This window comes from Anopheles aquasalis, chromosome 3 (assembly GCF_943734665.1).
Source record: "Anopheles aquasalis chromosome 3, idAnoAquaMG_Q_19, whole genome shotgun sequence".
Lineage (NCBI taxonomy): Eukaryota > Metazoa > Arthropoda > Insecta > Diptera > Culicidae > Anopheles > Anopheles aquasalis.
Window position 1 is genome coordinate 47,272,177 of NC_064878.1, and position 16,887 is coordinate 47,289,063.

At 48.6% G+C, this 16,887-nt stretch overlaps 1 protein-coding gene across 4 annotated transcripts in view; it reads right to left on the reverse strand.

Moving 5' to 3' along the window:
• Nucleotides 1-16,174, reverse strand: part of LOC126574001 (uncharacterized) — a 48,004-nt gene extending 31,830 nt beyond the window's left edge. Inside the window, exons 1-2 of one of the 4 annotated variants that reach the window (XM_050233887.1) lie at nucleotides 15,833-15,963; nucleotides 811-1,433 (exon numbers count right to left, since the gene is read on the reverse strand). In XM_050233887.1, coding sequence (XP_050089844.1) covers nucleotides 811-851 — 41 coding nt within the window. In that variant the 5' untranslated portion in view covers nucleotides 852-1,433; nucleotides 15,833-15,963. Of the gene's footprint in view, nucleotides 1-810; nucleotides 1,434-8,064; nucleotides 8,215-15,832 lie in introns of those variants that run through there. The other 3 variants (XM_050233884.1, XM_050233886.1, XM_050233883.1) reach the window with 3 other exon arrangements.
• Nucleotides 16,175-16,887: the final 713 nt, after the last annotated feature.

Sequence of the window (16,887 nt, forward strand, 5' to 3'; positions counted from 1 at the left end):
CCGTTTGGGTGGTTTGCCAGCGAGAAATGCAATGCAGTTTGTCGAACTCACTGACAGCGATAGCCGTATGATACCTTTTTGCGGTCCGACACCGCCGACGGTGTTCCACTGCGCTCCAGTGTCCCTCCGTGTCCTATATCCTGTTCTGTCTGACGTAACCATGTCGTCTGGGGCTCCAATTTTGCCCAAAGCCGCCGCCAGAAGAATGAATAGACAGTCAGACAGACGGGGAGAGAGAATTCTTTGGCTTTTACCACTTCTCGCATTGCCCCAAGGCACACAGCACCGGGAACCGGACGTCGTTACACAATAGCCGGGGCCATTTAATAATGCTACCACCTTTTTACTGCTGCTGCCAGGTCCTTCTTCCGCAGTTCTAGCCGCAGTTCGTCTGCTCAGGCCCATTGTGTGCCCCCCCAGGACGGAGCGAGTTAGAAGAGTCGTCTATCAAGAGCCTTTAGCAGCAAGCAAGGAAGGAGACGGAACGGAAGAATCACGTGCCAGGTTAGCACCACGCTACGGTTAGCGACACACTGCATTTCGAATCATTTCCCTTTTCCCTAACGAGTTGCCTTCCGGCAATGGATAGCACGTGCGCCATGCCGGGCGAATGGTAAACCATAAAATACAAATTAGATGCCGATTGATCGGCGGCAGCAGTCACGGGGACACTCCCTCTTTCAAAGGACAAGGACACCTCAATAAGTGATTGATTTCGTTCATTGGACCACGGGCCTTTCAATGTTAATCAATGCGTTGCGTTCTCCGACCAACGAGCGTAGTAAATTAGATCAGAAGAGCTGTACAAACCTTTTCGTCGTTCTCCATCGACGCTTCAGGGCTCCCAACATGTTGACTTCAGCTCAGTACGCGCGCGCGCACACACGATTTGGAGGAACAACTTGAAGAAGCGACAAGCGCTACACTATCAGCGAATCAGATGGAGCGCACATAGCCACCACGAGGACGAAATACAACACTTTTGAAGAACTTTTGAGCAGAGATCCACTTCTTATTGTTGACCTTCTAAGCGTCTCGCTGGACAGCTTCCACTATGCTGGAGCAGTAAGACTAATGCGTTTGTACTTGCGCTAAGCTCTCGATGCCACCTGTTTTGTAAACCTTTAAACCTTCTTCGCACCACAGCATTGCCTAAACGAAGCCACTGAACTGCTGCTGCTGCTGCTGCTGAAGGACACGCATTGTAGCATAAAACACATGCTGCTGCTGCTGTTGCCACCTTCCTTCTGTGGTCACCCCTTTTTAGCGTTAATCTCAATCACCAATTATGAAAGTTTATGAGCTTCGAGGAGAGCTGGCCATCCGTATCGTTGCACTTGCGTAATGCGGCCACACGATCAACCCTCACGAACATGATTCTGCTGCTGCTGCTGCTGCTGCTGCTGCGTCTGCCACCAATTCATTCACAAGCGCTGAGAAGATAACATTCCCGTTAAATAAGATAAACTTTCGAACAAATTTACTGTCGCACAGTCGTGCTTGCACAAACACAAACACTCTCTCTCTCTCTTTCTGGCGCACTCCTAGAGACCCCTTATAAAGCGCCATCCAAGCGCCTAGATTATGTATCTTGCAGTTCGTAAATTATTCTCGCAACACTTCCACCTGACGCACCACACGACGCACGAACTGGGGACCCCAGACACGCTGTCTGGAAGCAAGAATCATGGCGTGAGCGAGCGAGCGAGCAGGCGCGCCCCCGTTTCTATATCATTTGGCGTGAATGGTCCGTGGTGCTTCGTGGTGCTTCGTGGTGTCCCTCTTATTTATCGACACGAGTGCTACGACCTTCTCCGACGCAAAGGGGCCACATCACAGACTCGAACGAACTAACCTTCGCAAACAACGCACTCGGCACAACTAAATCTAAATAATATACTACAAGAAGAAGGGAGCGGAGGCAATCGGTTCGATCGTTTGACGATCTGCAGAGCCAGAAGGCAAGGGCCCACGTACGTCCGAATGCGGGAATGCGTTGGTGAATGAGAGGCGCTGGCTTGCGATCCTGCCTTCTTTCTGAGTGATCTTCACCAGATAGCGAAGCGCTGGTGCTATGCTCGCACCGTGTCCGTGCTGCGAACCGGCTTGGTGGCGTGGTGGTTCAAATTTATGGCATTGGAAAATGGAACTGAATCGCATAACTCGTCCTCGGCTGGCGGCGTTTGTGTGCTGCGTTGAGACGAACATCTGACTGTTCTGCTTGATGCTGTACCGTCTCCTCTTCGCTCTATCTGTCTCGTGGCGGCTGCATCGTTGCTGCGTGTGTGGGAGTTCCAAACGAGAGCTGGTCCACCAACCAGCCAACCGAACGGCCTCTGCAGCAGCAGCAGCAGCAGCAGCAGCACCAGAGGTAGAGCAGCGCAACGTATTATGCACCATTAACGAATCCCTTCTCTTCGCGATCGCTCGCGAGCTACAAAGCAAATGCTGCCACCAAACACCGTCCCTCCATGGACAGAGCTAATGGCATCTAGGCGTGCTGGCACGCACCATACCGAGTTGATAAGTCTGCAGAAGAGACGCGCGGATCCTCGTGGAACTCGAATCTAGCTCGCAATTTCTTCTCGAAATGATGCTCCACCAACGGCGCGTGGCCAATGATTTTGGTTCGCTTTTCTTTTTCTACAATTTTGCGCAATTCGCATTCCATTCCGCCACGCGCGCGAGCGCACGCGCTTGCTCGCTCGTATGCATGCCAGCATGAGAAATGTGATCCTCGTATCCTCTATTTATAGCAGCAGAAAGTCACAAGGAAGGACATGGGGGCAACAGGGGGAGTGCGCGTCGTGATGCGTACAAACATCGAACATGCCAAACGTACGGCGACATTAGCGCAGGCTTGGGTGACTCCGGAGTTATGCGCCAGCTTATGACGACGTCATAAACCGCTCCGGAAGATGGTACGTCCTACGATCCATCAGTGTGCACATCATCGTCCCGGGGACCACCAAAGACACCTAACAGGCAGGCAAGACTGAGCCGTAGAGCAGCACCGAGGACAGTTGGAAGTGGCCATTTGCCAACAGCACCTTTTTGACAGCGTGCGCCAGTTGTGACGTCATTCCGTTCGGCGGCACTCCAAAAACCTTCCAACGTCCAGCGATCGGTGTCGATCGTTTCTTCGGGATGGATCGAAATCGAAATCGTTAATCTGTTAATGCTCGTGTCGTAAAGCTTTAAATTTTAACGCCAACCGTGCTCGATCTTCCAGTGGTCCAGTGGAGAGGAAAACACGTGACGAAATAGACATCTCGCAAGCACACTGTAACCTTTCGCCCAAGTTTGGGATAACAACGAGAAACTGAGCGGAGAGCAGCACTAATGAAGCAATTTTGAGACCGATTTTTGGAGAGACGAACGCTCTGCCGTATCTGCCGGATAGCATGATTATTGTAAAATTAGAGCATTACCGTAATTATTACATCTAATGTCTTCCAATCAACAGACTTCCCTTTGCCTCCTCGGCAAGGGTTGTCACGTACGTCGAGGGCACAGCTGCTGCTGCTTCTGTTGCTGTCAACAGTCTTGCCATCCTCTCTTCCATGCCTACACTTGGACCACTGGTGGTACTGGGGGGCTTCATTTCGCAGCAATTAGATACACGATTTGGGGTGTACAGGGGCTAAGAGGATCACACCTTCGCAGCATCTTCCACGCTTCATCCTGGCACCATGCAAGGCAATTGAACATGACACGGTTCCAGGGAAGGGGCCACCGCGCGTGTGCATGTGGCGTGAGAAGAAGCGATGGGAGGGAGAGAGGGAGGAAAAGGAGGTACAGAAAGTATAGCAAGCATGAAATTTAATTATACACCTGATGTGATGTTACCTCCAACAATCATAAAAAAAAACAACAATCTCGCAACGTGTGCTTGTATGGGTGTGTTGGTGCCTGATGTGTGAACAAATGTTCTCGGTGGTACGGGAAAGCAACGCTCCCTGTAGCCCTGCCCCATGACACATGCAGCATAAGAAGAAACAAGTGTACGGAAATCATGTTTACCTCCTTCTCCTAGATCGCACCGAGGGGAATTGCGAAAGGAAACTCACGCGTTCGCTGGGAGTGCAATAGAGAAACGGAGCGACGGGTGGGGAAGAGAAATCCTTCTCCCTATTGCACCACCACCCCGGCGACGATCGTGGAGCGCATTCTCGAGCTCTTTCCGTGGAGCTTTCACGCGATATGCCATCCACAGCCCGTGGAGGGTGCGTGGCGGGTTCGCGGTAAAAAAAATGGACTTCCCACTGCCTCTTAACCATCATTCAGTGCCATAAGCCCACCGGAGCCCACTCGACAGCACACGATCATGATGAAGGTGCCTGTATCGGTGTCTGTGTGCCCCTGAGAGATGTGTAGCATAAATGTATAACGGGTGGCAAGTGGTTTTTACTGTTACTCCAGAGCACAGCTAGAAGAAGGTTTGGGCGGGGGGGGGGAAGGGGGATGCCACATGAAGGTGCAACATAAATTACTCCGCGATCGAGAGCCCAGATCGCGAGCTAGCGAACCAGTGAGTGCCACCGCGTCGCGTCGATCGCGAACATAAAACCCTCGATTGAATCGCGGGAACGGGATCACCGAATAGCTCGCTCTGTCTGTGTTTGTGTGCGCTGTTTGGTCTCACTCTCGGCCCACAGACGAAGGACGAGGACAGATCAACGATGCGCTGGCTCACTAGCACGACCGAAGGACCGACGCCCAAGCCGGAAAAGCATGGGCGTTCACAATTCGCGTTCCCTCGCGCATAAGCGCATCGCGCAACAGCTCGCGGTGCGCACACACCACGAAGCGGATCACTTCCAGCTCCCGATCTGCCGTGGTCCAGTTGGGCCTTTGGGGTGGTGGGGCTTGAATGACGCCCACGACTCACTGCCCTCATTCCAAGCGAGCCCCAGTGAGCGAACGCGTAGGGCGACGACCGACCGGTCGCGGTTTTTGCTTCTTTTCCCTCTTCTCCTCTGGTTCGAGAACTGGAACTCCTCCTCGCGTGTTTGCGTAACCTTTAGCACGCGATCAGCGAGGGCGCAACGGCAATCCGGCTCCGGCTGCGGCCACCATATGATTATGGTTTCTGGCTTCCATTTCGACACCTGGTGCACCCCGGGGGCTTATCGGTGGCGCCAGTGCAAACGCGTCACACGCGCTAGGTGCACATCCCGGTGACTCACAGACGATGGTACAACGGTGCTCGAACCCGATCGATTGGATTAGGCGCGGTGAGATGAATGCTCGCTCTTATCGCACGGAAACGGGCGAGGAAAATTAGTGAGGGGAGGGGCTGGACGGGGTGTACAAGCAGCTGTTGCTGTGCATCGACGTTATCAGAGCACAGGAATTGGACGCTGGTGCGATTGAGTAGCTTCGATGAGACAGAGATCGATGCGAGGCAGCTTCGTATTTGACTAAAAAGGCTTCTGCAGACCATTTGTGGTGGCACATATGGTGGAGGTATTGTAAATATTGCAATTCTCTTTAGGAAAGGTCTTGAAGGGATTGTTTTATTCGGTTTTACAAGATCAACATCTGTCTCATTCGTTTGTATTTGTAAAGATCTTTTTCATTCTCTGTTCTGAGAAGATGGCGTTTATATTAAACGATTTGTGCGGTATTTAAAGAAAGAGATTCATTCAAATTGCCACTATAAATACAGAAAATAAAGATAACGTTCGCCACAAATCGTTACTGGGGTTGAGAAGTGATTATTTCGCCCAAAAACCCTGAACAAAAAAGGGCCTATCTAAGACGCCACTAAACCAAGAAACCACATCGAAAGTCATGCCATTGGTAAGTTAGGATATCAGAGATTTATTGTACAATCAGGTACTGATAAATACTAAAATTAGCAATAGCATTTAGCAACAAAAGTGTAATACCTGAAGAGAATAAATCAGATAACATATTTTCAACATAATGTTGAAGTTTTGGTACTCAAAATTAGCTCAAAGAATATAAAAACTAGTGGCCATCGTAAATGAATTGTACATCGCAGAATTCTGTTAACTGCTGACTTTCATAACTTTTCATAAAGTTATGAGCAACCAAAATAAAGTAAAAACACTTTTTTAAAGAATGCACATAAACAAGCATGGCCTCTTTACAATTATGACTCTAAGTCACGGGAAGACGACGTAAACTGAAAAGTATTAGATCACCAGATTTATTTGGAGTGCTTTGTATAAGCGAGCAGATAAATAAAATAAAGGGAATGAAGATAAAAGGAAATTCAAACAGGAAGCATAATGACAACGCGATGGTTTAACAAAGCGATGAATCAAACTCAAATGCTTTGCTCCAATGCTCGTTCGGTTAACGACCAACATGCACTTCGCACGTTGGCAAACCGTTTCTATTCAGTTCGGCCCCAAAACGCATCCCACCATTAGCTCATTAAAAAGAAATTCTAATGGCCACCAGTGCTTATTTAAAGAACACATCTGCACACCACATCACAGCGAACAATAATCCGTTGATTTATTCGTTCAAAAGAAGTTACTTGTCTTCCGTGAACATTCCAAAGTACATTACATTTCGTTCGTTTTGAGGGACAATTGTAAACCACATTTAAGCTCCACCGTTGGTCGTTGCGAAGCAGAATGGATGATGATCCTTCAAGACACCATTCGGTTCCGTCTCTAACGATCGTTGATGCGATACGCGCCCACCATCGAGGCACACATACGGCGCTAATTTATTAGCACCGGAAGCGTGTGTGAAGTACACGCCAATTGTCGTCTCATCGCCGAATGTCAACCGACCGTGGACGATGGTACCGTCCCGTGTGCCATCTTCGGCTACCCTTGTCCCCCGCAAGGGGTTGTTCTACGGTGTACGACGACACCACAAGACCTTGAGAACGCATTCGACACAGTGGCCCCCCCCCCCCTCGAACGACCGAAAAAGTAAAATGGCAATGGGCAATGTAACCGAAGACAAAACATGCCGCCGTGCGCGACGATGACACGCAATCCAAATTGACGGATCGTAGGGTGGAGAGGTGTGCCGGGGTCGCGACTGGCGCCCAGTGATTGTGATAACGTGTGTGCAATGGTTGGTGGTGATATCGTGGTAAAATTAAACAAAAGCTGACGATGGCTGCCAGGCCGCGGCTGGTCACAATCGAAAAACCCAAAAAACCAACCGACACAGAAAAAAAAAACCATGCTTGTCAGTCAGGAAGGGGCCGGTCGAAAAGGAGGGCCCACGTACGATGTTGCCGCCGGTGGAAGAACGAAAATAAATTGCACTTTTCCACACACACGCGCACGCATACATATCAGGCGAGGGTGTAGTTCGTCCACAAAAAAAAAATGAAGGAAAAACAAATGCCAAACGTTTAAACCGAGGGTCGCAAGCGTTGTCGACGATTTGTTGGTCGCCAAGTCCCGAGACCGAGAGCCACCACCATCACATGCGAGCAAGCATTTGGAGAAGCATTTTTCCGCTTTCCTTTCCTGGTGGTTTTCCTCCGGTTTTTTTTTTTGCGCTTGTTCCGTGTGTCAGCACATTACTCACTGCAATCGTCCTGATTAAGTTTGGGGGATTTGGATTTGCCAGAGAGAGGCAAGAACAAAACGTTATCATTTATCATGATTTTTGTTGCGCGAGTTTTCCGGCTCCAACACCACAAAGAGCCACACACATATACACAGGCGCGCGCGGAAAACGTGAAAAACAAATCATTATGGTTCGCAATGAGCGCAATAACGTAGCAAACATGGCACCATAATGTGCCACCATTAGCAACAGTCGACATGGTGTATGATGTTGCATGTTTAATTCTGGAAGGACGTTTAAGGCCTCACGCACACACATGCGTACGTATGTACACAAACACACAGACGCGCGTCATCGATCTCACTCTTTTGGGGGAAAATTTGTTGGTTGGGAAGGAAAAATCCCGGTAAACCTTGGCACACTTTTCCTAGCATCACACCGGACCACCACCACCACATCACGCACGAAAGGCTCGCTCACATCACGAGAAAGAACGGCCAACCTAATAAACCCCCCCAAAAAACAACATACACAATACGAAAAACATACTTCGAGGCACATCACTTCGATTACATTTTTGGGACTAAAATGTCAACCGACCAGACGACCAATACCGACCGACGGACGGACGAACGCGGCACCAAAAAGAGGGTGTCTTCTTCGTGCACCCACCACGTTGAACCAGGAACCCGTTTTCCCCCGGTATCTGCAGCGAAAACACACAAAGCGCGATGATGGCGAACGCGAAAGGACATCAAACCAAAATAAAAACACACACGGCTGCGCGGCGATGAGGAAAGCGACGATGCGGACGACGCGGACGCGGACAACGACGACGATGAGGCCGCATCGAAAACATAAACGCGAATGCTGGCGACTTCGGCGAACGTTCACCTTGCGGTCCGTTGTTTCAATGAGATCGTCGGCTGCTGAGGAGATGCATAGAAAGAGAGAGAGAGAGCGATGCGAATGAAGCCTGTACCGGTTGGAATCTGGAAACACGTTTTTAGTCACTGCATCGCTCCTAGTGGTTTGCATTATGTTGATGTCGTTTAACTTTTAGTAGTATGTTCTTTTAGTGTTAAAAATGTTTTAAATTAAATGAAATGCCATGAAAAACATGTAAATTTAGAGCACACATTAAAAGGTAACTCAAATGGAACGCGAAAGGCGAAAACCAGAAAGAAAATGGAAGAAAAACCACGACTAATATTTGTGCAAAGTAGAGTATGAAAAAGGATTTTGTCCTTCATTTTTCCACCAGTGATCCTGTGAAAGTTTGACCAGAACTAACAAACTATCTTTTGACAGCAGGTATGGCGTTTATTTTTCGAATTCATGAAGATCAATTTCAATTTATTTTTCGAATTCATGAAGAAAAATTATCAATAAGCCAAATTGAAAGGAAACTCAAGAATGTTACCAGAAATGTATAAAAAAAACCACCTCGTACATGCAGCACTGTGCAACAAATTGGGATGCTGTCAAAGTAGAAGTTCAAAAATTTATATTCAAAGCTAACAAATAATTTATGTCGATATTTCTTCTTAAAGCCAATAAAAAACGTACATTTATTGAAGGCGATATGACCTACTGGGTGTATCCCGATTGTAATTGGTACAGGCTTTATACGAAAGAGTTGAGCGGAGATCGAGAGACAACGCGAGAACTTCAAACGCATCTTTGCTCGAGGAGAAGCGAAACCGAGTGCGTATCGTAAGGAGCATAACGAGGAACTAACTCTCTATACCGAGAGAGGGCTAGAGAAAAACATGAAACTCCTCTCTCGCGTTCTGCTCTTCCCACATTGCAACTGTGTTGGTTCAGAAGGTTTTTGTTTGCGTTTTTGCGTCTAGCGGTCCATAACGGGTTTGTTATTTTGTCAAACTACCTTTGATCAGCTCGGTTCATGGTTTCGTTTATGAATAGAACAAGAGCCAATGACTGATTAAAAATAACTCACTCAGATCATCAGAGTATTGTGACAAATAATGTGTCATTTCAGACAGAGAGTGTGATACGAAAGGCTGTGGGTCTCACAGCCCAATTAAACATCGAGACTGATAAAGAGCGATGGTATCAAAATCACAGAACGGCTTATCAGTTGTAGCGCTTTCTTGGAATGAAATTCTAGGTTAGCAGTGGTTACGACCAAGGAAGAAGCGGTCAAGAAGACTGACTGAATCACAATTATAAGTGGACGCAAGAACGTTGCGAGAATTCTTTGAGAATTTCTAATTGGAAAATTTGAATTTTATAAAAGCATCTTTTATATTTTTGCTAAACAAAGTTCTTTTGCCGGTAGTTTTTATAAGCAAATGGGAGCTAAAGTACAGTAGGAACACAATAAAAAATCAGTAAATTTAAAATCAGTAGAGCTTTTTTTATATCCATGCGAAAACATGAGTTACCTTCTGTTATAAGCTTAATTTAATATTAGAGCTATTATATAGAGCCTGGTGAGAAACTATTTTTCTTTAAAACCGATCGAATAATCCTCTGTCCATGATAATCAATCGATAGTTTAGGAACATTTCTAATAGATATAAAAAAATGGAAGATAATTGACTAGAGCACTCTAACATCATCATTAAGTTCTGCATACTTGAAAGGTATTTTATGTATCAGATGATGAACTGACTTTAAATTAAAATGTTTACTCATATCCTTATTGAATATCAATTCAGTTATGCAAGAATTCATTCAAGTTATGTTTAAAAAATGATTATCAGGTACGACTTGTGGAAGAAAACATGATAAAAAACACAACAAACCGAAAGACATGGATACAGTGCTTCATCATTTCAACTATCGTCTTCTACGAGCAATAATGAAAGCATCCTCTTAGCATCGCTCTACTTGTCATGCCTTATTACACATCTTATCACTCGAAGAAAACACTCGTTAATATATGTAAACGATTACGTACAACGAAACACTACGCTTACCATATGCATCTCTGCGCAGTGAATAATCAAAGTCGATTTGTGATAATGTTGCATCATAAAGCGTTCAAAAACACACAACCTCGCCGCAACGTTTTTAGTTGCTAATTAATCTACACTGAACTCCGGAACCGGATGGGAAAAAGCGGAGCGTGCAAAGAGGCACGATATATGGAGCCCGCTTAATTAGCCCACAACTCATTGAAACGCAAATGAATTGCGGCTGACAGTTAGATATTGGCCCAAAAAATGATAATCAGTTTCGCCAAGCAAAAGGGCTCGTTCGTAACATTCAACACAAACGTCCGAAAAAAAAACGGGCCGCGAGAGAAGGTGAGAGTCATTCGTCTCCCCTAATTAACGGCCGTTCCATCACCGGTGGCCACTTCCGTGCCCGGGGAGATGCGGCGAGACCGATGATCGCAAGGCAAACGTTCTCACTAGAACCCGCGAGCTCCGAACACGCCAATTGAAAACCTCTAAACCCCAATTAGTGTCCGGGGGGATAAAAAACCGAATAAAATCATTTCCATTCATCCCTAGCACCATCAGCACCAGGTTCTTCTTCCCTGGGCTGCTCCGGACAACGGATGGCTTCGAATTCAGAAAACTAGACATTACAGCAACAGCAGCAACGGCAGCAACCCACCACCAAACCACACATTTTGCCCGCCAGAAATCATTTCTCCTCCTGCAAGCCATCGGGCTTCATCGGGTGGGCTGGTCAACCCGCGGGTTCAGCGATCGCGCAGAACACGCAGAACTCACCGGACATGACTCACGCTCGGTGAGGTGCGAGAGGATTCATTGACCTGTTGGTTGGTGGCTGGCTTTCTGCTACAGAGACAGCGCGCGCGCGCGCACCTCCGAACCCGATTTCCTTTCCGCATATTAAAACCTCGGCAGCGGCCACTTCGTCCAACGTGCATCGGCACAATTCCCATTTGAAAAGCACCGCTCTCCCGGGGGATGCAATAATGTTTGGATAAAAGAAACATTTAAAAAAATCCTTGATCTTCCCCTGCACCCATTTTCACCTTTCACATCGCCCCCTAATGCACCGGCCATTTACACCGGAGGATCAGGTTCCCTGTTATCGGATCGGGATGTGCCAAATTGCCCTGCAGAATGGTTTTCAGCAAATGTTTTTCGTAATCCTGCGCGATGCATTTATTAATACCAGTTCTCCAGCTCCCTTTCTCTCTTTCTCTCCTTCGCTATCTCCATCTTTCTCTCATTCGTTTTTATCTCGTCGATTGGACAAATTAAAAATCGGCACCGACAGCACAGACAGCAGGAACATCGGCCACAGCAGCAGCAGCAGCAGCAGCCGAGCAGAGAACCACCAAAAAGCTTCTCTTCTTCATCATTATTCCATTCGCCATCGTGTGCCACAACTTCGTCCTCTACTTCGACTTCGCAGTCTCTGAGCAATCGGAGTGTATCAACCTACAGCTGCTCCAGCAGGATGGGTGTCTTCTGTCTACAAAACCTGGCAAAAAAAACCGGAACACTTTGCTTTCATTAACGCGCGACACATCCCAAACCGTTCCTCTTTCCTCAACCTTCTTTCCGCCTTCGGGGGTTCCAGTCCATGTTCCGGTGCAATACCACAACAACCGTGCTATCAACAGCCGTCCGTCCGTCCCTGTCAGACTAGCGACGAAGAGCCAACTCCAATACAACAAATCGAGCCAAACTGCGACCGGCGACGACCACGACCATGACGACAAGACAAGACAACAGACCAAGACGGTGCTGTGCCAGACCAGGCCAGGGCTTCTGGGAGCAGGAAATGAAATCCCGAGGCAAACGGTAGACGACTCCGTTCCTACGGTTTTCGAGCGTGACGCACAGAACTGGAACATGTTTTCGTCTTCTTCATCGCCGCCGTTTCGAGCCATTGTTTCCTGTTTCCAGTGTTCGATTTTGGGCGTCCTCCATTCCTTCCTGGTGGTCCCTTATCGTCCTCACCGAAAGTGCAACGTGTGCTGCGCAGAGACGGTGCTCGAAGGATCGAAGACGACGCCGCCGCCGCCGAGGTGCGCCGATAATGGAGCGCCGGGACGACCACCGTCGTTGTGCCATAAAAGCATAAAACTCACAGGCACAGAGAGAGAGAGAGAAACGGGACGCACTTCATTTGCAACTGTCTTAGAGGTTGACAGCGAGTGACAAGCGAGGAATGCAGGGCAAATGGAGGGCAGGGCGCGACTTGGTGCCTTTCGCCAATTTCGCCATTCAGTCGACGAGGGCGGGGGGCCTCGGAGCAGGTGTCGATGGTGTGATTTGTCGTCTGGCCATTGCCCTCCCCGTGCTGCTGCTCACTGGTTAGTGAAGCCTCAAAAACTGGAACCAAGTACACTCACATGGAGCCAAACCGTGTAGCGTAAGCAGGAGGTTCTCATGTTGCTTCCAGTTAATAACCACCCCGCACGGAGTCAGCAAAACATACGCAGCTCAAGTTTTTCTCAGGCCTCTGCGAGCGGTTCGTGTAACTTTTTACAAATGTCAAGCGGACCTGCGCTGTGGCCACACGGAGCTCATGAGTAATGGGACCGCGAAAAGGGACTAACACACCATTTGTTATGCTCTCCTATGTTGCACCTCCTGCTTCTCGTCTTAAAACAGAACAACATTTCTTCACATTCGTCACACGTTTGACCACAAAGTGTGTAGCGTGTGCCTCTGGCCTCTCGACTCATCATAAAAGCATCCTCACTTCACCTCACCGCAGCACCTCTTGGGAGCATAATTCGTCGCGGACCATAAAGCGCGGTCCACGCTTCACTGGGGCATGTGGTAAGGGGGCGGAGGAAGGGGGGTTGGAGTGGGAGGCGATCTAGATTTTCCGAATGACATCGCGTAATTCAATGCGCACCGCACACCGCGCGGTGGCAAAATAGTTTGATCTGCGGTTTTGCTTTCAAAGAACGGCGACGACGGTGAAGCAATATCAGGGACACTCTGGTCTCTGGTCTCTGGTCGGGCTAGGCTTGGGGTGTGTGCTTCTTAGGGACACACATACACGATGGATGGGCACCACACGTTGGAAACGTGACGCGTGTAATGTAGTGCCGTGCTCTGCTGACCGCAACGCAACCAGAACCAGAGACCACTGTGCGCGCTCGGAGTCAGTTGCCCAACGCCTCGATTCGAGCTCGACTTTACAATCTCGACCCCCAGCGACCAACGCCATCTCCCATGTGCCCTAACCCCCTTTTACCCTCTGAGGTGTGTCTTTGGTCTGTGGCGCAATCGAAGAGCTGGTTGAATTTGATGGCGATGTTCGCTCTCGCATAACTTTTTTTTTTGGGACCGGCTGCCGAGACGTTCCACAATATTTGAACAATAAACACCCTTCCTTTTGCTTCGGGAGGCAGGGACCCTTTTAACGTCTGATCGGTTGCCCCCACAGAAGCGCGATCCGCGCGAAATCGCTCCGCACTCTGCCCGATCTTACGTGAAATCTGATCCAGCTTGCCAGCTCTCTGCAGAAGAAACAAAAGGGACAAACCGAATCCAATGGTTCCCCATTTGCTGGTGGTCTGCTGATGTGTTTATCTCTCGTCGATTGACTTGACTCAACTGGCCACCAACTAATTCGTCCACTCCGGTCCCCGATGGTCATTCTATCGTTCCATTTCGAACGTGTCCGAGTGACAGCAGCAGCTCAGCAGTCACTTCACGGCATCGGCAACAACTTGCGGACTCAAATGCTAGGATTTCAGAAATTCCCGGAACAACCGGGGCCATGTTCTTTGGGGTGCGTGCGCGCCATCCGATACTTTATGCGAGCGATGTTTTCGGGCGAAGGTGGCCAGAATAGCCCTCGTCGTCGCACGTCAGTTACATAAATCCATCAACTTCAGGCCAGTGAGCGGAGTGAGTGCTGCACAAATACTTGCTGTCTGCTGTACGCGGAAGTGACCAATGTGACCGGCTCCGTGGCGATTGTTTATCTATTGCTTCTCACGTTTCCTGTTTGCCCGCTTCCGGGGGGCGGTTATAACTCTGCCAAATTCCGGGCATCGCCAGAAAGGAATGCGCAAGACTTGTACTTCTGCTCCGTCAACGTCAGTTCTTGGGAAAGTTGAAAGGCTTGCGTTTGAAGCAATCGCTGCTAAGGGGGATTATGTGAGATTAAGGACGCTGCTATCCGGTTCTTATCAGTGCCACCACAGCGCACCAACCCAAGAGTGATATTTCACAAACCAAGCTCACTGGTTTTTAATCTGATAAATCGTCGGAACAGTAACCTGGAGCAAAGCACCTGGAAATCACTTATCACAAAGTTCAACATGACGCATCGACGCCACCGACGAGCTATCCTTGTCACGTGCTGCTCAATCGCTCAGCTGTTTCCGATGCGAAACGTGGGGTGGTGCCGTGTTCCAGGGGAGGGTTACAAATTGATGACACATTCACCTTTTGCGAACCTGGCGCGCCGGGCAGCACCTGCCCCTCGAAGGCGAAGGCGCCTTCACGTTGAACTTTCGACCCCGCGAATTGGGGTCTGCGGCACCATTCGCCTCCATCCGTCCGTCCGTGCATACAATAAGGAAATAATCAAAATTTATGGCCCAGCTCATAAATTACCGCGCCAATCGGTCGGGTGACTAGATCCGCACTAGGGCCGGAAAACGCAGAAGAGAAGGAAAAGCGTGATCCAGCGAATCGAAATATAGACTTCGCACGCACCGCAGCGTGATTGTGTTGTTGTGGTGGGTTGTGTGTTTTTTTGGCCACGGAATGTTGTATGCAGAGCATAAATCTCGGTCAAATCGATTCCACTGGCAGCAGCAGCAGCAGCAGCAGCCTAACTGGGGACTGTGGCTTCGTGTCTATAGTGGAAGTGGAACTACAAATGACAACGACAAAGCATGGCCTAGACCAAAGGCACGGCACGTCCAAGTCGCACGTGAGGCACCAACGAGTCTAGGCAGTGTCGTCGTCGGTTGCTGATGAGAGCCAACCATGTTCGGGGCCTGTATTGCAGGGATTGGGCTTTGATCATCATAATGCTGACACTAGGCCTGACCGTGGAGTGCTGGTTGCTGTACCCCGTTTGATTATCATTTCCCAACCAACGGGCCCCGGAACAGCATGGAATGTGAATGGTTGTCGTTAAAATTTAACGATGCCCTCCCGTTCCGTTAGTTTGTCGATGGCCTGCCACTGTCTCTCTATTTACATAGAGCATATTTTGTCCCAATGGATGGCATAATGTTGGAGAAACATATCAATTACGCACCCAGCCTGCCAGCCAGCCAGCCAGAGTGGTGCCGAGATTTTAATGTGTTCATGCCTTCCCGGGTGGTGTATCTTCTGCCATTGGCTGGAATAGGGGTGATGGAGGTCGTCGTACTTACCTTATGAACTCCCACGAGGTTGACAGTTGCTGCTGCGGTTGGTGCGCGGAGGGCGATCGAACGGCGGTACATCGCCGGTCGCCTTGGTTACGGCGATCATCATTCTTCTTGCGTCCACTGCCACCACATCCTGCCGGTCCACCACCACCACTCCCACTATTACCACCCGCACCGATACCACCACCGTCGCCACTCTTGCGCTGAGTGCTGCCTCCGAACAGGCGCCTCTTTAATTTCGGCGTCAACGGTGGTTCAGGGAATAATCCCATACTTTTCAAATATTCTCTCGCGACCCACGATTCACACCATTGAACGCACGCACATTCACCTTTCTTCACGAAAAAACGCGCACCAAAACACTCGTCGCGGCCACGAACGAAAGCGAAAACGAAGGCCCGGCCCGCGGGGTCACCAACGCAGCACGAAAGTAAAACACGAGCGTTCCACTGGCCGAACTTGAGTACTTTGCGAAGCGTGCTGACTAAGTGCACGAGATAAGCTGTTTGAAACAGTTTTTCGATTAAGGGGTAACGAGCAATGCATTTTAACAAACAAATAGTTTGAGAGTAAACTTTTTCGAAGCGGTTAAAAAAATCCGTTTTATGTTGAACATGCCAGCATAAACACTGTAGCACGGAAATCATGTTGATACGGCGGGGCTTAGCGCTGTATATGTTTGGTAAATTTGAATTAGCCGTTTTTCATCGAAGAGGTCCTTCTAGGCCACGATGGACCGGGAGGGACCTTTCGGCAAGAATAGCATAGCAAATATGAATTCTGTCCTCGGAAGCATGGCTTAGGGGGAACCAGAACCGTTGCATAGGAGGTGGAGACTATATAATTACAATGTATTAAGATTTAAAAAAAGAATTAGCATTGAATTAAATGAGATGTTGAAGCTATGGTTAATTTATTATGTTTCATTTATTTATGCTGTGTTTACGGGAGGACTTCGGTATTTTCGGACCAAAAAAGGCCCGGTTTTGACGATTTTTTGTGACGTAACCATTAAATTTTAATTTTTTAAGTGAATGACATATCAATTTAAAACTTCT